General features: G+C 31.6%; 3 protein-coding genes across 6 annotated transcripts; 1 reads left to right on the forward strand and 2 right to left on the reverse strand.

Moving 5' to 3' along the window:
- Positions 1–987: 987 nt before the first annotated feature.
- Positions 988–5,764, reverse strand: LOC123903980. Of its 4 annotated transcripts, none has more exons than XR_006808229.1 (10): positions 5,449–5,764; positions 5,253–5,304; positions 4,149–4,222; positions 3,597–3,698; positions 3,330–3,473; positions 2,446–2,497; positions 1,987–2,060; positions 1,781–1,870; positions 1,460–1,573; positions 988–1,260 (listed from the first exon to the last, which is right to left on the reverse strand). XR_006808229.1 is itself a non-coding variant. In XM_045953676.1 (10 exons), the coding sequence occupies exons 1-9, from the start codon at positions 5,574–5,576 to the stop codon at positions 1,506–1,508; spliced, it is 759 nt and encodes a 252-aa protein (XP_045809632.1). In that variant the 5' UTR covers positions 5,577–5,683; the 3' UTR covers positions 988–1,260; positions 1,460–1,505. The 4 variants fall into 4 exon arrangements, 1 of the variants encoding a protein (XP_045809632.1); XR_006808231.1 differs by having other exon boundaries at positions 1,460–1,543; positions 5,449–5,684; XM_045953676.1 differs by having other exon boundaries at positions 1,460–1,548; positions 5,449–5,683.
- Positions 5,765–6,743: 979 nt separating this feature from the next.
- LOC123903996 (ras-related protein Rab7) lies at positions 6,744–12,013 on the reverse strand. Its single transcript, XM_045953694.1, has 7 exons — positions 11,765–12,013; positions 11,643–11,669; positions 11,140–11,239; positions 10,891–11,037; positions 9,991–10,071; positions 9,773–9,918; positions 6,744–7,139 (listed from the first exon to the last, which is right to left on the reverse strand). Exons 1-7 carry the CDS (start codon positions 11,815–11,817, stop codon positions 7,073–7,075), a joined length of 621 nt encoding a protein of 206 aa, XP_045809650.1. The 5' UTR covers positions 11,818–12,013; the 3' UTR covers positions 6,744–7,072.
- Positions 12,014–20,920: 8,907 nt separating this feature from the next.
- On the forward strand, positions 20,921–22,325 carry LOC123904001. The gene is made up of 2 exons (XM_045953701.1): positions 20,921–21,405; positions 21,499–22,325. The coding sequence occupies exons 1-2, from the start codon at positions 21,076–21,078 to the stop codon at positions 21,721–21,723; spliced, it is 555 nt and encodes a 184-aa protein (XP_045809657.1). The 5' UTR covers positions 20,921–21,075; the 3' UTR covers positions 21,724–22,325.
- Positions 22,326–27,624: the final 5,299 nt, after the last annotated feature.

Consider the following 27,624-nt stretch of genomic DNA (forward strand, 5'->3'; position numbering starts at 1 on the left):
TTTGTACAACAAGCACGTTGAATGTAATGAATATCAATATATTCATACTTTATTTTGTTGGATTTATTTTCTTTGATCTATTGGGAAGGAAAATAATATTGTTGAACTAATATTATTATGGTTGTGTGCCAAAGAAATATTAATATATTATTATGGTTGTTTATTCTATAGAAACTATGTTGGGCCTGTTTGCTATTGTGTTGGAAATTTCCTGACTAATATTATTATTATTATTATTAATGTTTGCTATTAAAATGGGTGTTGTTTACTAGTTCTATCTGTTGTAATTGTTAGTTGAAGCTGTATGTGATTACTAGATTGTTATGTTACAATGTTGATTATATTATATTTTGTTGTTGATTGTGTAAAATGGGATCATTTTTATGTGTTGACCATTAAATTATTAATTTAAAAGGTCAAAGATTTTAAAAATTGACATTTAAATTATGTGATTCGAGCTAACGATCTGAATCAAGTTGTTTGAATTGAATTGAGTTTGAGTCGAATGGAGTGATGTTTGACTTTAAACAACATATGATGTGCATCGTTACTCTATAATTTTCAATGTGTCCAAGCTTTGTAAGTTGATCAATAGTCACATTAAGTTGTTGGAGTTGGTTGAAATTGAAATATTTGAAAAAGTTCCACACTGTCCAGTGTGATCAAGGATGAGGGATGCCATGTTATATATATTGGCTTTAATTATTTGCTACAAGATGCATCACTTGAAATATTAAACTTGTATATGACTTTCTCATTTTCTCTTATACTATTGTCTTAGTGACATGATATTAAGATATTTGCTTTGAAGAGTGCGGATATATTGAAGACTGCTGAGTGTTTGAGAGAAGTCCGTGTGTTCTAAGTTTTCGCATAGTGTCATGCATGTTGTGATATTTCTTCGCTTCTGTCACTTCAATGGTGTATGTCTATGAGTGTTTTTATGGTAACATTACAAGTGGCAGTAACAAATTAATAGATAACAAGTTAAGATTTAACGATTCTCTCTGATTCTGAAGATTAAATGTTATGATTAAATTCAATTACAGGATAAAAAACAGCATTCACAATGAAGCAGAAATCAACAAATACACTAGGGGTATAACTGTGTTTCATTTATTTCTAGAGACATTGACATTGTCGAGCTACCAGCTAGTGTTTGCACACACAATCTCCAGATATCAATTTCTTCGGTATGTTAATTTTCTGTCTTCTGTGGTTACAATACTGTTCAGGGTTTATCTGATCCCTTTTTACTTCCTGTAATCATCAATAATGCGATATGTTAAGCTCAATACGAAGCAGAAATACTAAAAGCACTTTTTTTTTCTTCCAATGTACTGCTTTTTATGAGGTAAATTTCATGTGAGTCTCGAAAAAAAGTGTTAGAATTTTTTAGTGAGACACATAAAACACAACCAATAACAAAGAGATTGTAAAACAGTGTGTAAGAACATACCACTTGTAGATTTGTACAACGCGCCTTTTGTTCATCAACATCATTGCTATGTCGCCTCATCAGAAAGCCCTTTATATTTGTTTTCTGCCCTACCATCAATAATCATCGCCGTTTCTAAATAAATTAATAAAAGTAAGAGAGAACATTTATCTGTTTAGTTGCAAAGGATTCTTATTAAGACAACGGCATTAAGACCGAACACAAAGTCGACAGTTAAAGGATTCTGCCGGTCCAGAAAAAATGTTGTTTCGTGCCTATTTCAGTCTCGAATGTAAATTATAAAAATGGGGGAAAAAAGTGTTGTGCATTATGTATACTTGCCTGTCACTATGACGCACTAAAATAAGGTAAGCAGGATCTTGGCAAGATATCTGGAACAGCTGCAATACTACATAGACGCAACTAGTAATGCTGAAAATTTTGAAAAGTAAATTACCGTCAGCCATAAAAAAATAAAATGTTATTGTTGAAACCTAGTGAAGCATGCACCAATAGGCAAACATAAAATAGTGCGACTGTGGACTAACCTGCCAAAACATATCAATAGAATCACCCAAAAGACCGCGTAAATCCAACTAGATTCTTTGTAGGCAACCCAGACCTGGTATTGTATGAATAGTTACGATACTTAAATCCAAATGAAAAACAAAGTACACTGAATACTGATATTAAAGTTTTCATATTTATATACAGCATTGATCATAACACTGTGTTCACAGAATCACAAATATTTTGAATTTGATTATCTCAAGATCATTTAGTAGTCACTAGTAAGAATCAAACAGACCAGTCTCACAAGTATTGACAATTTCTCCCATATTGCACTTGGAACCACAAAATTCATTTATAATGTTAAAGAAGTGTCTTAACATCTATTCATGGACAAATGGAAACAGTTTTAAAGGGCTTTTTGAATATTAATCCTTCGAGTTAATAAAAAAATTGTACAATTTGGAGTTGCTAAGGTTAAGAAGATGTAGACATACTGATAGAGCTGCAACGTTGATGTAGAAGTCAACTAGTGTTGCTTCCATCCACCTGCAAAAAATTTGGAGCTTATGACATTCACTTAAAACATAAACGACTGCCAGAAACAGAAGCTGTGCAGAAATTTACTCGCATAAGCATGATAAAGTTGCAAATATATACTTGAATGACACACAGAAAGTACATGTTTTTCCTTTGTGAATATTTCAATTAGGAAAATGAAGAGTGAAAAAACACTTTATAAATCACAACTGTCAAAACCAATATTGTCCACACTTCTATGCATAAGTTTTCTAATGATTAGCATATAATATAAGTATATAACGGGAGCAAGTATTTATAGATGCTTTAGTAAGATATATCGTCTTATTTGGATTTACTAAGATCAAGTCGGATGATTGCTTGAAAGAGTAGAATAGGCTACAAAAGCCGATGAAAATATAAATATTTGAAATTAATTTAATATTGATGGTTGTGCATTTGACGCCAAAGTCAAACGTTGAAGATTGCCACCATTCACCAACATGCCATGCAAATTTGTACTCATCTTCAAAAAATGGTTTTTCTAAGGCCTTATAAGTTATAAGGTTCATGATGCATGATGAAGCCACTCCATCACAATAATTTGTAAAAATTTAACTCAAACAAAGAGAGTACAATATCATAGATAACTTGTTGAGGAGAGATAAATTTAATGAATCGTATAGAAGACAGTACATAAAACGTGGAATGTGAGTGATAATGATGATGCTTCTTCAAAAAAAAAAAAAAAGAAGAAAATGCACGCAGTTTGTGCTTATATCAGAAGGGTTTGACATCTGTATGTGGACAAGAAGAATAACATCATGAATAGTGATAACAATAACAAATATGAAGCACTTACGGAGTCAATAGTTCTGTACGGAAAGGAGAACCATCAGTGACAAGAGTGTATACCAAGGTTCCAAGCATGACAACACCCAAAATGCTGAAAAGGATTCGTAGAGTCGCAACAATAGAACAATTTGTTTTTGAATCTGTGCCACTCCTAAATAGAAAACGTCACATTATATTAGAACTGATGGTGAAAATCAAGACATTAAACATAAAATCATACAGAAAACTGAAGTAGAGAAAAATGTACTCTATAGTTGTTTTTTTGTAGACATACTTGTGTGGATGTCGCAATAGAACATAATACATAGGATCCTGTGAAGATTCTTGAGATGACAGCTTCAAAAATTGCACAACAATATAGGCGGATGTAGCAATGCTGAAACAATACAAAAATCCAAAAGGAAATGGAAAAATAAATCAGCACTTGAGATTCCTTTAAGCGATCGTAGACAAGATAAGATACAACCTAGAAAATTCAATTTGAGATTTTATAATAGGAATATTTTGCTTTTCTATAATATGATTAAAATCAGCGTATCTTGTCAGCTTTCACTATAAGTGCAACAAGTGACTGGAAGAAAAGAAAGAAACTCATATCCAGTAGAGATCTTATTACAAGAGAGACCAAAGGGAATTATTCAGTAAAAAAGAGATTCTTTACATACACTCAATTCAAAGATGAAATATATAGCATTATCAGATCCTCTAGCTGAAAAGAGATTCTTCTCATAGCTTAGATTATAGATAGGCTTTTATGTTAACACTTGCCTTGATTAAGCAATAATGAAAACACTAGTGATCATCAAATCATGACAGAAAACGATACCTTCCAAGGGAGATAAGTAAAACTATCCATAGAATTGAGCTGACCCAATTTGCCTCCTTGTAAACAACCCAGGCCTGATGTGACAGAAAAACATAAGTTAGTGCTGATGAAAGTTATGTTGAAAAGTGATACGGATACATTACCAATTAGACAATGTTCCATTAAGCATTGGTCACATTACATATATTTTATAAGTGCTTATTATATATATATAAAAACCAAACTGTTTTCATAAGTTATCTTGAAGTACTTATGGAGATAGTTGTTTCTGTAAGCTCTCCCAGACAGTCTCGCATGTGTTTATGCCAATCGACAAGCTCAAACAAGCCGGATCAAGAGGGACTGCAACAGGAAAAAGAATTGGAACAGAACTTGAATCACCAGAAAAACTAGTGGGAGTCTCTCGAATTGAATCACCAAAATCAATAGGAACAGTATCTAGATTTTTATGTTTACTAACCATATCACACTGCCACTACAAACCTAAAAACATCTCGAGGAACATCCATTTGAGAAAGTCTTGACACAATGGTAGCTTCTTGCATTATTTTATCCTTCAAGACATTTGAAAATGTGTGGCACTGTGTCACAAATAGTTGGAAACTTTCTAGCCACTCAAAATGTGCATATTTGTGCACCTAAAATCTACGGTGGCTAAACCCTAAGACAAAGAACTAGGATATTGAACATTGCTCTGGATACCAACTTAACTAGGTTATAAAGACTTATATTCAAGAGATTATCTCTCAAGAAAGGAAAAAATAGTAAATAAGGAAACTATATCAATGCTAATAAACAGAGAATCATCAACCAACCTATCAGTCTATCAGTAATAATGCGTCATTCTTGTCCCGTGAGCTTGGCTCAATTGGTTGGACATTGCATTATATATGCAGGGGACCGGGATTCGAACCCCGATCATCCCACTTATCCACTTTAAGGGTGGAATTTCTAGCCGCTAGCTACTTGACCAAAAAAAAAAAAATCCGTCTTTCTTTACATCTTTTAATTCCATCTGTAAGCTGATATTATTTACATTCGAATCACATAATATAAATATTTAGAACTTCTGAAAATGATTATAGAGTTAAGTAGTTAACTTACACTCAAAATTGTAACGTTGATATAGAAATCAATCAAAGTTGCTGCCATCCACCTGAATCAAATAAAAAAAGCATAGGTTCTATTGTTTATGATCTTTCTATTATATATTAATATTAAAGTGAAAATAAAAATAATAATGAACAAAGAAAACAGAGCAACATAGTGAGAATGAGTGGGAGAGAGAGAGATATATTACGGAGTGAGAAGGTCTTTGCGAAAGGGGAAACCATCAGTTATGAGTGTGTAAAGAAGGACAGCAAGCATGAGAGTTCCCAGCACACTGAACAGAGTTTTCAAACCATTTGCCAATGAAATCATCGCCATTTGGTAGTTTGAGACACAAAGAGTTTTGCAATAGCAGGGAAGAAGAAGAAGAAGAAAGGAGTGTTTGGGAAATAAATAGATAACATGGGGACACCAGAGAACCACGTTGCACCTTGCGTGCTTACAAGAAAAATCAAAGATGCATCATCACCTTCAAATTATGAATTCACACTTTTTTTTAGTTTCATGCGGTGTCTGTCTGCGTAGAGATTCTTTACACATACATTCCAATGATGAATTGTCACATCATTTAATGAATATGACATATCCCAATGATGAATTGTCACATCATTTAATGAATATGACATATCGTGTGTTTTTAAATATCATACATGATGTGTCGGTATATTATTAGATGCATAAAATAACTTTACACTGATGGTGCATAGCTGCATATAAATTAAATTCTTTTTTTTTTTCTTTTTAATTTTATAATGGAGTAGAAGATCGAATTCAGACATGATGTACTACCAAACTCCTGGACCAAACCTAGTGGTTAATTCACATTCATTCATTTGTTAATTTTGTGTTATTTTTTAAGAACTTAATTTATATAATTATTTTACACATGCATTCAATAATATATTAACAAATTATGTAATGTGCTTTAAAATACATGATATGTGTTATAATCATCAAATAATGTGGCTACACGTTATTCAATGCATGTGTAAAATAATTTTAGGCCGATAACAATTGAACTCGTTTTTTAACATAGAAAACTCATTGTTAAGATGAGAAATTTGATGTAAAATTTGTATAAAACAGCTTGTCTTGAAAATGGGAGGAGCCTTGATTTATGTATTACTAGTTATTAAAAAAAAAACTCTATATCCAAAAAATACAAATTCTTCCCTTCCAACTAAATTTTTTCATGTCAGACATGAATCAAGCCTCTGACCACTTGTTTAAGCCTTTAAGGGTAATCAAGACTCTTACCACTAAGACCAATTCAGTAGTTGACTTTTTATGAGCAAACTTTGAATGTTGCATTCTTCACCTAATTTATTAATGGTTCTTGCTAACAAGTCAATATCATTCCAACCAGTCCAACAATAATTCATCATGGTGGAAATGAACGGGACCAACCAGTCCAACAATACCTGGAACATTCAAAAATTATAGTAATAGTAATTTTTACTTGCAAAAAAATCAACTGTGACACAATGCTAAGAAATATCATGCACAAATTAATGTCTGCTAAGTATCATTCAAACAGAATATAAGCATTCCATGTCACATCTCAATTTGAACACCAAAGAAACAAAACTCACTTTAAGCCTATCTAATTCGTGGTAATCAAACCGAATATTTTTTCCAACAGTCTCGAGTTCATCTTCCCAAAATAAGACTACTATCAAAATGGGAACATCAAGGGTACACAATTTACCCAAACAATCATGGCATACAGTGTACACCATATGACCAAAAAGAATTTGAAGAATTTGAAACACAGCATTGAGGTAGAGTGTCTGAAATTTTTCTGTATTTCCATTTCAGCATGCACATCCACCACCCCTCTGCTCATTCTCTGGAACCGCCTCGGGAATCCCTTGAAAGTATCTGCAATTCAAATTGAAATAATGCTTTCAGAAGTCAGAAAAGCAGTTATCTGCACACAACTCATTCTGAAACTTAAAAAGGTAACGTAGCCTAACAAATACAATTTGTATGAGTAAAAATAGTGTCTTTATGACAACTGGTTTAGGTTGTTACTAGTTTACATGACTTGTGCAATTTCCCCAAACGCAGTTTTAATATCACGAACTCCATCACTACTGATATTTGTAATAGGAGTCTTCCTTACAATTCTTTTCAAAGAGATTTTTTTTAAGATTATTGGATTTCTTCATTATAGCTTTCGTGGGAAAAAATGGGTTAAACACCTCAAAATTTGTTATATCATTGAAAGACCAATATCTCTCGTGTATATTCAAGCCTTCCCATCTGGCATTTGTCGACCTTTTACCTTTTCCTTTGCACTCTAATCTTTGAACCAACAACTATATCTTTTTCATAGATTTCTGATAGGTACCAGAACTCAGAAGAGAAGAAAACCAAGAAAAATGTATTGATTACTCTATTGTTGAAAATGAACTCTCTTTACAAGATAATGTAGAAAATGGCAATAGAATGGAACTGTATGCTCCTTGCAAGATGATCAATAACAAAACAGTAAAAGATAAAGCTAATTCTAAGAGAGAAGTAACTTCTCTACTCAGCCCAAAACCACTAAAACAAATTTATAACTTTCAAATGCCCTCTTCGGTTATGCTTCCCTCCTCACTGTATGCCACTTGTCCCATTCTGTTATTTCTACCCCCACTACTAATGGGCTTATTTATCAGTATCACTAATAGCGGGCCTGCCTATCACTAGGGGGAAGGTAAGGCAAGTCAACCCACCAAAGCTTGCTTCTTTTTTTGCTCAATTTTAGGCATGCTAAAACACCTAACCTGGTATTTTTATTAATAGAGGTTTCATCCAACAACCCTCCTTTGGGCCAAGTAGGTGTAGATTTCATGCATCACAGCAAACAATGATGGGCATAGTAGAAATAGTGTGCAACGGTAGCAACTCAAAACCAGTTGTAAACAATGAAGAATAAGTTGTGATTCTTGTGAAAATTCTAAAAGAGGATAATTTAGATGGAAATATTCTTTATGTTGATATAGGTTTTTATGTGGCTGATCAAGTTTTTGTTAGTTTGTTAAATGTCATCAATGGACATCTACATACACTTAATTGACTTTTCCGAAAACGGATAAGAGCCATCTCTTACTTTTCATGAAACAAGGTCAGTTATGATTTTTGAAATTTCTATGAACCTATTAGTGACTTGTGAATTGTGATATTATTGTATGTTTGTCATGAGTAGTTATCAATGACTTGTACAAACCATTGATGTTTGAAAGATAGGTGCAGGTTTAGGAGTATCAGTGGCTCAAAGTGTTGTCAATGGCGGAGAGCCAAACACCTGCAATACCAACATCCGAGTATGGCACTGTGGTGTCGCCATCCTTCACAAATTTGGCCATGGCAGAAAGCCAAAAATCTGCTACCGGTATATGCCATGGCTGATATTTGACAACATTGGTGGCTCGAGATATTATCTTGTATTTGTCATGAGAAATTAGCAATGACTTGTACAAACCATTATTGTTTGAAAGATAGGCGCAGGTTTAGGAATTTCTCCATAAGAATTAAGATGCAGACAGTGACTCCATATGACAGTATTCAACTATTCATAAAGAAATTAAAATTTTCAAATTTAAGTGTTCCTAAAGTTCTTAATGGCAGTAGCAATCTTCAGTGCCTTTGAAGGTGATATGGACAAGAGAGTACCACAAAAAAATCTTACATGTGTAAGACGCTAATTAAAGAAATTTACTTTATAGTTTATACAACTCTTAATGATATCTCCAAAATAATCCGTGCATTGGCTAATATTCAGAAGGGGGGGAAGGGGGGGGGGAAAGAGAGAATTATTTTACATTAAATCAAAAACTTGGATAAAAAACAGAAGCATGTGCCCTGCAATGCATAAAAGTGAACCATCTTCCATTTCTAGCACTTCATTGACAGTTAAACAGAGTGTGTAAGTAGATGCGCCTATAGCATGATACTCACTTAAACTCCACATGAAACTAGACCTATAGTCAATGGATGTGTTAGGCCCAAATTTGTCGAGGGAAGAGAAAACACTGAACAGATGGCTCAGGGGCATAAGGTTTAGAAGAGTTAGAAACTAAGCCAGCAAGGATAAGAAGCTGAGGTGAAAAGTCAGCTATAGGCATGTAGTTATGGCCTTATGGGGAGGTGGAGACCAGTTGCATAGGAAAGTGAGGCGAGATAAGTTAGTTTTTACCATTTTGAGTGTTTTCCGTTTGTTCGCTGAACAGGGTCAGGGATCTTCACTGAGGAACATTGTTCTGGTTATAATTGTTTTTCTTGGTATTTTCAGTAGAATAACACACTTATCTTTCATATTTCGTTTCTGAATTTAAAATAAGATGGTACAGATATTTAAACAAACTAAAGGTTCATATATAGTCATAAATACTGTTTTAATGAAAACACTATAATTATAAGTTGTAACAACTAGTAAATTCATAATCACAGTACTACTTCTCCTAACTTAACATATTATAGTACCATGACTTAAATTCATATCATATATGTGCATGAAAACTTACATGTCCTGTTCATGCTCGTTGGACAGGGCAGTCTTTGCGATACACAAGAATGCAGCATCGACATTGTAATCTTCTTTTGCAGATGTCTCAAAGTAGGGAATATTCCCTTTTGAAGCACACCAGTCCTTCGCTTTCTTCTCAGAAACCTGCATATAAGATAATTAGACATTTGTGGATATAAAATAAGGAAACTTAGAAGTGTGATAATATCTGCCTACCACTCGACTACTCCCACCATCAATATCAATCTTGTTTCCGAGCAATATAAATGGAAATGTCCTTGCATCAGAAGGGTTTGCCTGTGTCACAATGAGAACATAAAAGTGAGATAAAACCAGTAAGTTGGAAGGTTAATATATCTGTGTATTGCATGTCTAATAAAAATACTGGTTTATATCGTTTTATTTGACTAGCAAAGTCTAATACTGGTATGTTTTATATAAAAGTGAGATAAAACCAGTAAGTTGGAAGGTTAATATATCTGTGTATTGCATGTATTATAACTATAAGTGCAGACACTAGGAAATAATCTAATCAGTAAGAGATAGAGCATATCACAAGGTTATAAGATGAAAGAATTGAAGTCACATAAAATGATAGAAACCAGTATTTTTATTAGAAAGAAATGGGGATAAACCCCTATTCAGAAGATGGAACACTGCGTAAGTTTGAAGGTTTACACCTGCCATGGCCCAAAACTTTAACAGTTGATTAGATAGCCTCCTTCACAGTCCTACTTATTTATAGTTAACATTAGTTAACATGTCTTTGTCTTATATCTCTAATGATTGCATCCCTCTCAAGTCTCAACTACAATAAAACTAATCACTAACTCTAATCGCTCAACTAACAATCTAACATGCACCTATCATATAATAATTAACAGTCCTAAAAATTTTGCATTTATTTTCATTCGCTGATGCCAAGATTCTGACATTTTTGTAAACCAGAATATTGTAATGACTATGGCATGATGACCAAATAGAACTTGGATGAGTTCTCATAACCATAAACAATAGAGTACCAAGAACAAATTGCGAGCAAGACCAAACATGCAAACTATCACCTAAACTGCAAAATGTAGCAAAAGCATTGTTTATAAAGAAGACAATAATTACCTGTTTGAGAAACTCCTCATGCCAGTTATCAAGGGAATCAAACGACCTCATAACGTTCACATCATATGCAAGAACACAGCAATCCGCCCCTCTATAAAATGCAACTCCAAGACTTTGGAATCTCTCTTGTCCAGCAGTGTCCCATATCTACCAACCATACAACTCACTCAATTAAACAAAATTTTCACAACATTCCCAAAACATAAAAAACAAAAGCATACAGAAATACCATTGAAATAAGAAACCCACTTGTAGAGTGACGAGTCTGTCGTCGATTTGGAGTTCTTTAGTGACAAAATCAGCACCAATTGTTGCCTTATATTGTTGACTAAACTTGTTGTGCACATATCTAATTTAGTTAAGGGTCCACAAAGTCTAAATCCCAATAAGGAAATAATAAAAACATATCATTAAATTAACCTCAAACACAAAACTTCAGAGTCAAACCAGGTGCTTCAACCCAAAAAAAAAGTCAAAACTTTCTTCATAAGTTACAATAATAAAAAAAGTTTTAAAACAGCATAAGTTGGTTAAACGAGATCCAAACTAACTAATTAGTAATTAGCACTTAAATTTGAACATTAACAACGAAAAATAGTAACTTAAACAAAATCAGCAAAGTCAAAAACAAAAATTAAACGAGTTAAAAATCAAAACTTGAGGAGATGGGTATGAAGGAAAAAGTGAATTAATAAAAACCCATGAACGATTAACCATGAAATTACGAAAGCGTAGCATGATGATGAGGATACTGATTCATCAACGAGGTTTTTCCAACCCTGAAAAATTGACAATGAAGGAACTGAAATTGTTACGATTTGAAAGGAAAAAACGATGTTGCATAGATTTGAAAGGAAAGGAGGGAAAAACGTACCCGCTATCGCCGAGAACAATGACCTTGAGCAAGGTTCGTCTGCGCAATGACATAGCTGGTTACGGTGGGGGTGCGTGGAATTGAGCTTAATTTTGAAGGTTCTTGTTGTTCTTGTTGATTATTCTGTATTGGGTGAATGAATGTCAACTTCGAGCTCAAAAGGGGAAAAAGGTCGCCATTATTATTCCATCGCTTTCTTTTAATTATTCTCTCTCTCTAACTAACTATTTTTAGGGTTCGAAAGTGGATAGGTGATAAATTAGCTTATGATTAATTAATAAGCTAATTTGTAAAAGATAAATTAACTAATTCAGTAGTTATAGAAATAAAGTAATACGGTCCCGTGAGTTTAACTCAGTTGGTATGGATATCATACTATATGTGCAGGAATTCGGATTCGAACCCGGGACACTCCACTAATTCACCTTTAAGGTGGATTTTCTAGTCACTGGGCTACTTGACAAAAAAAATAAAAAAATAAAGTGACACGAAAAATATGTGTTTAAGTTAATATTTAACCTTTTTTAATAAAATGATAGAGATATAATAGATGGAGGGGCGGGGTAATCTTGACAAAAGAAAAATTTCTTTTTATTAAATATTTTTTCAAAAAATAAAAACGTTTTTTATTCTTGAAAAAAATAAACAAAATTTAAAAAAAAAAGGCTTTAATGCAGTTTTGATCCCCCTATTTTGAAAAACCTGAACTTTTGATCCCCTATTTTAAAACTCAGCACTTTTGATCCCCCTATTTTAGTTTTTTGTTAGTTTTAGTCCCCCACCTCAATTTGGTCAAACTTTTGCTAATGTGTCATGCTCACTGATGACGTGGAATTGTACATGTGGACAACTTGCTATGATGATGTCAGAAAAATTAGTGACACACAATATTTGACCTATAAAGATGCATGTTTTGCAATGGGATTCCTTAAAGATGATCGTGTTTACATCACTGCAATCAAAGAAACAAAAGATTGGGGCTCGGGACACTATCTAAGAAATTTGTTTGTCCACATGTACAATGTCACGTCATCAGTGAGCATGACACATAAGCAAAAGTTTGACCAAACTGAGGTGGGGGACTAAAACTAACAAAAGACTAAAATAGGGGGATCAAAAGTGCTGAGTTTTAAAATAGGGGGATCAAAAGTTCAGGTTTTTCAAAATAGGGGGATCAAAACTGCATTAAAGCCAAAAAAAAATTAAAATGTTCCCTCACAATTTAAAATATTCCTTTTGTCAATTTAAAACGTTTTTTTAACCAATCAAATGTTTCTAATAATTGGGATTTTTTGTTTTTGTTTTTAAATTTTTTTCCAAGAATAAAAAACATTTAAAAAAAAGATTTAATAAAAATAAATATTTTTTGTCAAGATTACCCCCTCGCCTCCCCTCCATCTACCTCGAACCAATCGGGCTCTTAAGCTACTTATTCTTGAGTTTATGCAAAACAAATTATACAAATAAGCAAGTTTTTATGTATTATTTTATGTCAAAAAAAAAATGTATTATTTATAAGTTTGTTAAGATATTTTATGAAATAATAGCTTATGAAGATATAATTTCTACTAGCCAGAATTTATGAATTAATATAAAAATTTATTTATTTGCTAAGCTATTTTTCATAAGCTCAAGAAAGTTAATCTAGACGGCCAATTTATCAAAATAGTAAGTTATTAGCTCCTTATAAAAAAATGTTACCAAATAGATTTTTTTTTAAATGAGCTTATAAACTATAAGACATAAACTCAGAACGATATATTATCGAATAAAGTATTAGAGTGATACTGCATCGAGACTCATATATAATAGTTGAATTAAGAGAAGTTAAATAAGGGTATACATTAAATAAATTGAAATTTATAAAAGTATTAAATGAAAATAACTCTGTATAATGTGATTCTTTGGTTTGTGTAATTTATTCAAAATGTTATTTATAGAAAGGACCGGATGATTAATTGTTTCTTTTTTAGGTTTTTGGATATTTGATATATCCAGTATATATGAATTAGATATGTTGATGGTTTTTTATATCCATAGGTAGTTTAATTGTCGAAATTATTAGATCGGATGTCATAATTAAGATTCGAACTTCAACTCTCTCATTTGTGTGTGTGTGTGTGTGAATTTATGATGATTTTGTCATTTGTATAAAAAAAATATGTTGATGGTTTAATGAACATTTATTTTAAATGAAAAACAAAAAAGAGATAATTTGTACAGATAAAGTAGCAACAATTAAATCTAAGAAAAAGTGTGGTTGGTTGAGAATTGAGATATTCTAAAAGGAGGAAATAAAATGAAGAGAAAATAGGGTCAAAGGCTAATCAATCAATGAATTATCTAAAGCAAAGTCATATGTGCAAAATATGCAAAAAAAAAAAAAAAAAATCATATGTGCAAAAGAGGACATATGTGGAAAGGGCGAAAGCAGGGGACAACAAGGTTTGTCGTAGGACATAGGATAGGACATGGAGCGAAAGTTTCTAATTAGGTGATAATATATTAAAAATTAAAATTGTCTTTTTTAAAAAAAAAAAAAAAAAATAGCGGCTATTAATTCACTTACTGAATTAGATAAATAGAAAACTTTAAATTTAAACTTCAATATCTACATATATGATATTACTATGGACTGAATTATGTTTAAAATCTTCTCCAATGGTGTAGTACATATTAGGTACTCATGGTACGTATTAGGTACTATCATTGGAGCAATATTCATTTGAGTACCTCATAGGTACTAGTTATACAATAAGCATTAGTACCTATTTTGTTTTCGTAGGTCCCATTTATAATGATGTATAATTATTGGTGAGATGTGTTATTGATAGGGCCTATTTAGAATTTTTTAAGATATGTTGGGTTGAAGGGATTGAGTATTTATTAAGTACTATTATTAAAAAATTATAAATGAGTGATGTATACATGTGAGCCCAATTAAGTACTAAAAAATTATTATTATAATCATGATGTGTATATGTGTGTCCGAACACAGAGTAGAGATCCTCAAAAGTTTTGGTGTATAAATATTCAAATAATATCAACAATTCTCAAAAAATGTGCAATTATATCTTTGATTTACTTCAAAACTATAATAATGGACATTTCCATTTCTTTTAGGAAATGGAGAGGATCCTTACTCCATTATGAGATGATCTTATTCTAACAATAAATTTAGCTATAAATAAATGAAATAAAGTTGAAATACTCAGAACAAAATTATATTGGTTAATATCAATTGTTAGTTGATTCAGTGGTGATAACACACTACTAAAGATATTTCTCGGTAAGATTTGCACTATTGAAAGATATCTTCCGGTAAGATCTACTCTATGGTGGAGAACATATGGGGAATTCTGGTCAATTTATAAGGGCGGAGAGCAACCATCATTATTATATAGGTATTCGCCGAATCACCGTTCACGCCCTATTTCAAATGGTCAAAGATTTTTTTTTGACTAATTCAAATGGTCAAAGATATCTAACATATTTTATTAATATGCATAATATTATTAAGCAGATGTGAGATGAGTATTATGGTATTCGGTTATTTTTTGGATAATTATTGTAAATGGTTGTTCTTCGTCTCCTCTGAATTGTTTACACTAAATAACAAACTTTTTTTTTTTACAAACTAAATAACACACTATTAAAGATATCTTTTGGTAAAATTTGTACTATCGGAAAATATCTTCTGGTGGAGAACATGGGAAATTCTGATCAAAACTATAATAATCATTTGAACATGGTAAAAATTCTTATAATAAATGGCTTATTATAATAACAAAACTATAATGGAACTCTCTCCATTATTATTATTCTTCATACCAATACCGATGAACTAATAATCATTTGAACTACATAAGCAACAATGAAAAACAACTATTAAAATGACAACAGAATTTGAAAGACATTAACTCCTTAATATGAAAAAGTACAAATTTTGATCTTATAATTTTCTGACGGTCCAATTCAGTCTCTCATAAAAATAAATTTCAAAATAGTTTTTGATATTTTCGTACAAATCGGCCCTTCTACTATAACAAATCATAGACTAATTTGTCTTAAGTATGAAAATATCATAGACTAATTTGAATTTTATTTTTATCAAAGACTAAAATTGAACTATTAAAAAATTATAGGAAACCAAAATGGATCTTCACTCTCTTCTTATTCTTTTTGCAGGATGCCCTAGAAATTTTCCAGCAACCAGCGCATGTTTTTTGCAAAATGGACACTTAAGGTTAGTTTTGAAAACCGTCATGTAAATGAGGCAATTGGTACAACCTGTTACAAACATTGATGGTAGGTCATCATTGGCTGTACCACCAAGATCAAAGCTCGATATTGAGGAGATATATGATGGCACTGGAGGTAAAAATCTAGGAGGAGCATTTTCAGATTGCATGGGAGCTTTCCCCTTGTTCAGCTGGGTGAGCCTTCCTCCATTAGATGAGTTCTTTGGTGGTGCTAACTTCAGTGTTAAATCAACATTGGATGTCGGTTCGACCTTTGAATGTGTAACCAAGACATGCAGAGAAAAAGTTAAAATCAAAATCCATTGTATATATAATTATTGAATTTTTAAAATGAGAACATATTAGTCTGTAACCATGTTAAAAATAATAATTGAAAAAAATTCATGATAAATAAAATACAACATTCAAATAAACCAAACTCGTGCTAGGGATGTCAATGGGACAGGGTGGATAGTACGTTCCCACTCTCCGCCCGACCATACAAATTGCCCCTTATATATCATCGTCTCCATTCTCCACCATAGGGATTTTTCCTCCCTTATTTCCATCTTTGTGGATCCCCACGGTCTCCACTAGAGCTACTAAAACGGGCTACTCGGCCATAAACGGGTCGGACCAAGTCGGCTTTGAGTTTTATTGGGCTAGGTAAAAACAACTCATATTTTAATTCGGATTTTTTCGATAAAAAAAAAAAGATGATTTCTCTCCCGACCCCCCGCATTTCTTTTCTACCCCCTGAATTTCTGTTTTTGCCCTTGGGGGTACTGCGGTTTATACGAATCGAATTTTTTTGTCATGCTAAAAAATTTCGGTTAATATAAACCGAAATATTATGTTCCAAATTTTTTTCCAGATTTCCTGCATAAATTCTGCATGAGACTCTCAACTTCCACAATTTATTTAAAATACTAAACGATATCCGATCTGAGTAAACAACCACTCGTTTGAAAGCTCGGGGTGTCAAGAATACAAATATAATTTTTGTTTTGAGGGTTAACTATCCAATTGGTTCAGTTTGACCAAATAATTGGTACTGATACAAAAAATTGTTGATATTTTAAGGCTCAAGCCCTACACTTATTCGCTCCCGGCGGGTCGGCCCATGCAGGCTAGCTCATTTTGACAGCTGCTGTCAAAACAGGCTACCCGCCCTAAACAGATCGGCCCGGATGGGATTCGGGTTTTACCGGGTCGGGTCAAAAAGATCCATATTTGAACACGGGTTATTTTTTAGGTCAGACAAAAAAAAAACAAAACAATTCGGGCTAATATTTTAAGGTCCAAGGACGACATTTATTCGTGCTTCGGGGGCCGGCCCATACGGACTAAATTTGTGTTATTTTTAATTTATTAATTGTTTAAAAAATCAACCATAAAACAAAATAATATTAAAGAACCATTATAAAATATTACTTTTTTTTTTGGGTTTACAATGAGCTGTGAATCGAACCCATAACCTATAACGTACTACCCAAACCCCTCACCATTAGACCAAACCTAGTGAAAATACAAAATTAAAAATAAGAGAAATTTTTAAACATATTATGTGAAAATACAAATAAATATAACATATAAAATACATGTATGTACAAACATAAAATGTATTTTATTGATTTGCTCGGGCACGGGATCCCTGCGGGACGGGGTTATGATCCTTGTCATCATTCCCACACTACCTTCAGCGGGGGACTTTCTTCACCTTCCCCATAATAATTTTCCGCCTACGAGGCCCAAACGGGCTAATCTCCATAGGAATCCGAATTTATATATACAAACTGACATCACTGTATATGATAAAAATTTATTAAATGGAATAAAAATTTACCTTCGAATTATATTCATCTTGAAGTCCAGTTTGTGTTGGTTGATTAAGATCAAAAGAGTGAATTTTTTTCTCAGTAGACATGCCTTTTTTTTTTGTAATTTTCGGGGTAGTGTTTTATTTTACCCTAAACCAGACTGAATGGCACTTAAAACGATGTGTTCGCACATATATATAATGAAAAAATCTATTATAAATTTCAACGCAGTCGTTTTCAATTATTAATTTTTAATGCGAAATATAATAAATATATTCACGGTCAATATTTTGAAATGAACAGAATTACCGTACAATGTACCAACAAAATTAATTAATGTAGAAAAAATAATATTTTTTTATATTTGGTCAAAAAATTAATTTTATTATAAAAATATATTCTCTTTGTCCTAAAATATAAGAGAAAATTTATTAAAGGAAGTTGATGTATTTAGTCCAAATTTTTAACCAAATACATCAACTTTATTTAACTAATTTTCTTTTATATTTTGGGATAGAGGGAATATATTTCAAGAAAAATGTGAAGCTAAAATAAGATTTGTAAAATATTATAACATGAGAAGTATAGGAAAAGGTAAAAAAAAAATGGCATGAATTGAATAATATAAATGATAGTCAATTTCAAAATTTAAACTATTTTCACAAATGGTATGCATAAAAAAGTTACTTTTCTGTTGTTTTTTTTTATAGATAAGTTTTATGATCACAATAAAAAGAGTTTAACGTGCGTCATCAGTGTGATTTAATTTTACACGGGCAACCAATTAGAATCATTCAATCTTCCATATCATATCAAGAAGATGAGGTCAAGTAGGGTGATGTGGCGGAAAACACGATTGTGATTGGTTGATAGTGTAAAATTATTTTACATTGTCAATGCATATTCTTTTTCTCAAATAAAAATACTACAATTTTTTTATATGTTTTTTCTAATATTTTACTGTCATCATCGAGATAATTTTCTTTTAATATTTTGAATTGACTTTGTATATAATTTTCATTTATTATTTTTATCAAGAAAATAATAACTAGTGGTCAACATTCATAATTACTAGTTTTATGAATTTTACTCCATTATAATTGTAATAATAATCAAAACTCTTGTGTAATCATTAAAATATAATTAAGTTAGTCAAAAAACAATTAAACTATAATCAATGATTGTTTTTGTTTAAAACTACTCTGAATGTGTATTTTTCAATATAATAGTAAAAGTGTAAAGTTAATTAACCAAAAAAAAAAAGTGTAAAGCTAATTAACGTGCTCAAATGGTTAAAGGTTGATGAGCTTCAACAAAAGACGAATCGTTCAGGAAAATCCAAGTTCGATTCGTAGATGGAACAATTTTTTTGCGGGACTTTACTTACCTCACTGTCGAATACTTGATTACTAAGGGTATGTTTGGTATGTCCAATAAACTATCTTATAGCTTATTGGACTAGATTAAAAACTAGCTTATGGCTCATTCTCTTAGGAACTAGAGGATTATAAAAAAAAATAAATTAATACAGTAGTAAAGTTAATTATATTAAAGTATTTAATACGAACCAAAAAAAATGGTCAAAATTTGGTTAGCTGTCATTTATTACATATTTAAATATATATTCTAAATGATCAACTACAAAATTAAATCATAATAGTATATAATTTTTAGTATATTTATAAAAATCATATTTTTATACTGTAATATTTTTAGTCAAAAGAAAATAATAATAATAATAATAATAATAATAATAATAATAATAATATGGTCAAAAAATCAATATAAGTTATTTCATCTATACTTATATATAAAGAGAATACATGAATTTTGGTGTGGACTTTTCATGATACCAACAATATTGCTGATTTTTTTAGTAACAAGAAAAAACTTTTATTAACAAAACAAACTCACCATAACATAAGACATGTTTTTTTCTCAGCAAAAAACTTTTATTAACAAACTTAATATAACATAAGACATATATATTTTTTTGGACATAAGTTATACAAAAGCAGAGGCAGAAACTTATAAAACCAATTAAGATATGATATACTCCCCCCCCTCCCAAATTATAAGGGAAAAAATAAAAATCACACTTATTACGAAAAAGTAAAATATGATAATTTGAAATATGATTTTGTGGATTTTTTTTGGAATACGTTGCATAGGAAATGTAAAAACAAATTTTATTGGTTGTTGTTTATTGAGAAAATGGAAGATAGAAAATAAAATGCAATTTACATTTAATTTTATGAGATTAAAGAAAAAAAACATTATTGAAAATGATTTTTCTCTTATAATTTAAGACAAAAAAATTGGGTTTTTCCCTTATAATTTAAGACAAAAAATTGGGTTTTCCCCTTATAATTTGAGACGGAGGGAGTTTTTTTTTTTTTTTTACCGCATGAAATTTACACACACGATTTCGAGGTCCCGGTTAAAGATGTTCAACACGAGTTGACAAATTACCTGTTTACATGATACTTTACATGTGTCAATTTGACAAAAATAGCGGTTGGCTGATAAGCTAGCTTATAGCTTATAACTGATAGCTGATAAGCTAATTGAATTGTTTGGTAAAATTATTTGTTCAACTGACTGATAAACGCAAAATGACATAAAAGATCATTCTTAATATATAATAAAACCTCTTGTAATTTTTTTTATATAAAATCTATATCTAATTAATATTTAAGATACTTCAAATTTAGTTATTTAAATTTATTAACTTAATATATATTTTATATATTATTAAATTAAATTTTATTTTTGAAATTTTGTTTTAAATTTATTTTCATTTCAATGGTTATACTTTATAAAAAAATTAAACATAACATTTTTTAGGTTTTATAACAAACAAATTGCGTAAAAAAAACATTTTTTTAGGTTTTATAATAAACAAATTTATTTAACATTTTTTAGGTTTTTATAACAAATATAGCTATGTACATGTAATAACAAACAATTTCCTTATATATATATATATATATATATATATATATATATATATATAAATAAATAAAATGATAAATTAAAAGTAATGATACAGTAATACTACTATAAAAACAAAACGGTGATAATATAGGATACTTACCGCAACTTTTCAGGAATACAAACAGGAACAAGCGTATAACATACTTATTTTTTTTTTTCAATTGTAATAAATTTTAAAGGAATTGTGTTTGAAGAAAACAAGCATCAAACATATTGATAAACTGAGTCTGAGAGTAAAGAAAGAGTTATAGCCATGGAAGAAGAAAACAAACCATTAATAGAAGAAGAACAAGAAAGAGAAATCAATGAATCATCATCATCAGAAGAATCAGCAAAGAAGGTAGAGATCCATCTTTTCCGGCAAGGTGAAGGACCCATTGCAGTTTTCCAATCAAACCTTTCTGGATTCGAACAGAATCAGTTAAATGTCCGTCAGATTCTCCATAAACACTCCCTCAAATCAATCTTCGCCTTCAATCCTCGTTCCGGCCGCGCCGCCCCCATTCGATTTAACCCTAAAACGGGGAATTCAGTCCTTCCTTACCGAAACGGCGCCGTTCTGTACATCGACAGTGAACCCAAGGTATCTAACTAACTAGTGTTATGATTAATTTGCCTAATTATGATTAATTAAGAGAAATGGTAATGATAATGTTTTGATTTTGATTTGGTTTAGGAATCGTTGCTTAAACCGGTGTATAGGATCTTGGTTGGGGTGGCATTGATAGCTATTATGATAATGTTAGTTTCTGGAGATATTGATATTGGTGGTTCGGAATGGGTTCAGAAATTGAATGTTTCAGGTGTGAATTTTCCTCCTTTGATAGTGGCTTGTGTAGTAGTTGTTTTCTCCCGTATGAGACACAGGACCAGAAATTTTCTCAAAAGACTTGGTCTCTGATTCAATTTCTCCCGTATGATGAATTCATGAGGGGCGTGACCGAGGAATTGTTTACCTTCGACTACAAGTAATGTTTAGTTTTTGTTGTGAACTATGGTTGGTATGTGTTTTAAAGTTCTCAATGAGTTCATGGGTTGTGTTAGTTCTTAGTAGTTGTAGATAGTTATTGCTCACATAAATAGATAGAGATCATAGGGCAATTACATTTGTTGAGTGATTGAATACAATGTTCTTACATGTATGGTGTATCAGTGTCAAATTGAAATTGACACAAACAGAGTTTTTAATGATATTGCAACAAAAGATTCTTAGTGTTATTCTGAATTTATTTATATGGTGGATTCAAGATGTTGCAAATTGAGATATCACAGATTACTTTGTTACGAGATTAGAGATTAAGAGTAGAACTATATGCATTGATTGATGCCATACAGAATCATGGGCATGTATATTTTTCAATGAAGCGATCAAAAGAGTCATGAGCAACTGAGCAAGTAAGCATGTTTAGATGAAGCCCAACACGTGTGGGCGTTAAGGAAGAACAACTCCAAGCTGCTTTTTTAATTAAGAGAATGTTAATAAAATTATTGAATTTATTTTGATTTGTCCCATAATATAAATATTTTGAAGTTTTTTTCCCAGCTTATTTCTTTTTAGAATAACTTCTGATAAGTGCTTAGTTATGTTCTTTAAGATAATCTATTGTAAACTAAAAATGTTGAGTATATAGCGACAGTGAAGTGAGAAATGGGAAAGTATTTCACCACAGTGAAGTGAGGGTGTACAATTTAGTGGATGAGGTAAAAACTGTAGCATGGAATTGGTAAGCAAACAATCACAATTACACCATCTCACAATGGTGCTTGAATCCGCAGGGCTTGCCTTGGTCTAATTTAGTAATTAGTAACGCTATTTGAATTTAGAATCATAAGAGTTTGACCTGTTGGACAAGGAATGTGTTGCATAGGTCATTGTTACAGTCTTTAATTCTTGCACACCTGCAGCATATGCATAAACAGACAGGATATTACACAGGGAAATAATAAGTTTGTTGGAAAGAATATACCATTCGGTTTTGGATTTCACTCTGCAGTAAGTTGATAAGAATCCACCAGATTACGGAAGCAGGTGCATCTCATTGTCATTGCTATGAATTAGCTTGGTTTTGGTTCATTGAATATGGTGTTGAGGAACTAATAGAGGCTAGTTGCTTTTGGGGCTGTTTAATTGTTGCTGGTTGTGGTTCAGGAAGTGTTCATGTTTATGTTGCGTTGGAGGAAAGTATGCAAAGAAGGTTGATGCTTATTTATGTTAAAGGGGTCAATTAGTATGTTTTAGTGTTTGATGTACTGTTAAACTGTGATATGACACATTGCTTTACTGATATGGCACACCTTGTGAGTTGTGATTGGTTGTTTCTGGTTTCACCAATTAATAGAAGTTTTGTTTTTGTAATTATTTTTCTTAGTAACTACTACCAATGTTTTTAATTAGAGAGTATGTCGCTAAAACAAATCATTGTAAATTAACCGTAAAAATAAATCAAGTGTTTTTTCCTTCTTTGGTTTAAGGGTTGTTCACCAATTTTTTATGTCAAACAAGGAGGAATAGACAAAAGGTTGGACACTTGGATACTCTCCTTCCATATGTCTCACTCTTTGAAGAAAACAAGTGTAAGATAGATAGAAAATCAATAAAAAAAAATAATAATAAAAAGAAGAGAAATAAATATAAGAGAAAGATTGAGATATTCTTCAGTCCACAAATACTAGCTCAACGGACAGAAATGTCGAAATTGTTAGGTCGGATGTCATGAACGGGATTCGAACCCCGGTCACTCCACCTTGTGTATGAGTTTCCAATGTCTTTGTCATTTCATCTATGTACAAAAATATATATATATTCTTCTTCCGTTAAACCCTTTCCCTTCCCGCGATCATCAAATTTTGGGTATCTTATGTATGCAAATTATAATTTTGATGTCCCATTTTTTTTTAAGTCAGATATATGATTATAAATATATGAGTTTTTCTATCATTTGCAAATTTTCAAAATAGTAAGTTTGTATATAAAATTGTGTATTTTATATTAGTATTAGTATAACTTTTAAATAAATACTGTAATTGTTGTATTTCAATAAAAAATTGCTACTTTTTGTTGCTTTTAACATGTTAATAGTGCGCATGTTAGACAAACCCTAACTATATAATATGAAAGAAAAGTTAAAGATTATAACAATATCGAGAAATTCACATCAAATATATTCAATTGTTATAATATCTCTGATAACTTTTAATTCTTTAAAATTATAAAAAAAGAAAAGAAGGTTAACTATTCAAATAGATTTCATTATCAATATCATAAGAGTTTAAGTCTATTTTAAAATTTAATTATAATAATTATATAATTTATTGATTTTAATATGCACGCACGCATGCACGCATATGTGAGTGCTCACACATGCACACACTAATTAAAAAAAAAAAGTACCCCTAAAATTTTGGTGCTCTAAGCGATCGCTCGCATACCAAATGGATTTGACCCATTTATGCACGCTCGCGTCCACCGGATTGAGATGAACCATTTTGGGCGAATGAATCGTAGGGAATGCCAGTGGTAGGCAACCAAGTCATAGCTTTAATGAATTGTTCAGCGATAATAAGGCCTTTTTCCCATATTGTAGTATTGACACCGGGTTCGATATTTCCAAACTCATCAAAATAAAATTGTTCAGTGTTAGGTTAAGTCTTGTTCCATATCATATACCTGTCTCGTTGAACAACACCATCGATGTAGTTGTTCAGGAACACTGCCGTTGAAAATGGCTTAGATGGTCTTGTCAAGTATGTCTTCGCTGTTTGCATCTCAACATCAGGCATGATGGAGCAATTTTGGAGGACAATTCCAGTATTGAAATCAATGGAATCAATGGTTCCAGAGATTTGATAGTTGCGGTAGAACTGATGGCCATTGTCTACATACAATGTATCTTGATAACCACAAAGTTTACCATTAAAGAATGCTAAGTGATCACTTGCAACACACAGTGCTGCTGCTTCTTTACCTTATGAACCAACAATATTCTCAAAAGTTATTGATCTTACCATTGAAATTTTGACCCATGGTGGCTGCATGCACGTTTTCATCACTATCAAACATTTAATTAAAGCAACCTAGTCATAAATCATACATATTTCTCGTTCAGTATGCGAAATAAAAGTCAATGCTGTATTAAATGTTAACATGCATTTTTCTATAAAAAAATAATTATCTACAATTTTTTTTCATTCTCTTCTCAACTAATAAGATGGGCACCGCAAGTTGCTATTGATCAAGGTTTGTCTTCAGTCTATAGTAGTTATGATGCAGCAAATGTTGTGAATTGTATCACCAAGAGGGCCACATTTGCATCAATTGAGATCATAGCTCAAGACCGTAGGGAATTGATGAACAATTTAGCAAATTCTTGTGTCTTATTTGTTATGAGAGAACAAAATTCTGAAGCTCATAATTTGGTGTCTTTGGCAAAGTTTGTGGGCAATAGGTCTTGGTTAGGAGTTGCTCCTTCCGTTTCATTTTTTACTGGTTTTGCAGCAATGCTTGCTGCCTTGCGTAATGTGTTTCAGCCTTTGTTTAATGAAAGTTGTGTTTACTTAAAAAGAATTACTCTTTCAATGACAATAGTAAAATAGTCTTATTTTAATAATGGTTTCTTTCTCAACTTTTTTCTAGAAATGTTGATTATCCACCAAAATTTTATAGAGGACTTTTGTTATATGTAATAAACAAAGTTTCTAGTAAACAAATCATCGTAACTTTTTTCATACTCAGAAACAAAAAAGAGTGATAATTAATAGTTATCTTACTGAATGTGGCAGTTTTCGCGTCCTTGGTTGAAATTCTTATTTTAAGTGATAATGGTCTTGGTAGGGCCATCACCATATAAGATAATGTTATTTTTCCTCTCATCAACGATTACATATTCCTTATATTTTTTTCAACCTTAACGTATATAATGTATCTTCCTTGATAATTCATAGGATATGAGTTTAGCCCTTCGGTCACCGATTTGTATTGACCACTACCGTCCTTTGCGACTATTGAATTTGACTTCATTGTACCTCTTTGAAGCTGAGAAACTAATTTTGTGATTTTAATTTGGTAATCAACCATAATGTTAAAGTATGACATAAATAAATCGTACCAACTGAAAGGTTTTCGAGGATGTTCGAAATGAGCGATCACATGAGGATCCAAAATTTTATGGCGCCAATTTTTGTAACTTAGTGTGTGTGTGCGTGCGTACAGTAGCATATGCGTGCGTGCATGTGCGTTAAAATAAATAAATTATATAATTATTTTAACTAAGTTTTAAAATAAACTTAAACTCTTATAATCTTTTTACTAAAATCTATTTGAATAGTTAAAAGTTATCAATATCATATATATTATAACCATTAAATCTATCTAGTGTGAACTTTTCGACGTCGATACTATAGTAGCAATGCACCATTTTTTTTTTTTTGTATTGTGCAATGCACCATTTCGCCACCAACCGAAATGAATAAAATTCTTACTACTAACACAAATTCAAATCTCCCTCATTTAATAATATTATTGTGTATTTTTCAGGCAAACACCTCCATTATTAATTTATTGTTTAAGAAAAATACTAATTAGTGCCCTGATCTCAATATAGTAAAAATACCTTGAAATTTGTGTAGTCAATATTAGTAAAATATAAAATGTCATGTTTTCAATGCAAAAGTTATCTCTTGTATCCTTAACAGTGTTTCGGGACACTAGTTAGCATGATCCATTATTTAAATATAATGTTTGATTTTTTAGCTACTATTCAAATCTCTCATCACCCGATCAAATATAATAACTTTAAAAACAATGTTCTTTATTTATTTTTTTAGTCCAAAATAAATTTCTTTATACTTTAAAAAATTAGATAGTAGATGATTGAAAAATAATAATAATAATAATAATTATACCTCAATTAGTTGCTAAGCATTTTTTTTTTATGAGATACTTCCTAACCTATATGCCTGTTCGTGTTTCCATTTCAATTTATAGAAACCGCTAAAAATGCTTAACCAAACCTGTTACTAGCACTCACCGACTCTACCATCTCTACGATCATGGCTACGCAACTGAGTGATGTTAACTACGTGACCACCTTGCAAGCCAGGGTCAAGGTACACTACTTTCTTTCTTCTTTTTTTCAACCAATCTTGGATGTGAAACGTGATCATCAATTTCCTTCAAAACCCTCATATTCATTCGGTAGAAACATTACCCTAATTCTATAGTATACTATATATGATAAGTTATCAGGCTTAACTAGTTAATAAGCTCTTTAAACGAATCATTCGGGAGAATCCGATTTTGATTCTTGAAAGAACGATTCTTGACCAGATTTTACTTATCTGGTGACTGAACTCCAAACCCTTCCCCTGAAAACCGAAGAGTTAACCCCAAAAAAGAAGACTAGGTGCTATCTTACATACTGGCATGAAAATGTGTGCAATTAATTTACTAGGTGAGAGGTGGGAGATCCCGGGTACGAACGCGGGCCTTGCATATAAAATACAATATCCTTATCAATTGAGCTATGCTTACGGGTCACGGGGACGGTTTGCTCAAGGTTCTATTGTTATTGTGTTTGTTTTCAAATTTTAATAATCACAGAAATTAATGATGAAGCTTTTTTTCTGAACCGGATCCATTATAATACTCTTAGCACTTATAGTACAATGTTGTTTTTACCTACTGATTTGTGTGATTCATACCGCCAGGAATTAGAAGCTGAGAATGCAAATTTGTTATCTCAACTTGCTCATTGCCAATGCTCTAAGGTGAATATTCGAATTTTTCATACTTTTGCTTTTTTCG

This window comes from Trifolium pratense, linkage group LG1 (assembly GCF_020283565.1).
Source record: "Trifolium pratense cultivar HEN17-A07 linkage group LG1, ARS_RC_1.1, whole genome shotgun sequence".
In the NCBI taxonomy this organism is placed as follows: Eukaryota; Viridiplantae; Streptophyta; class Magnoliopsida; order Fabales; family Fabaceae; genus Trifolium; species Trifolium pratense.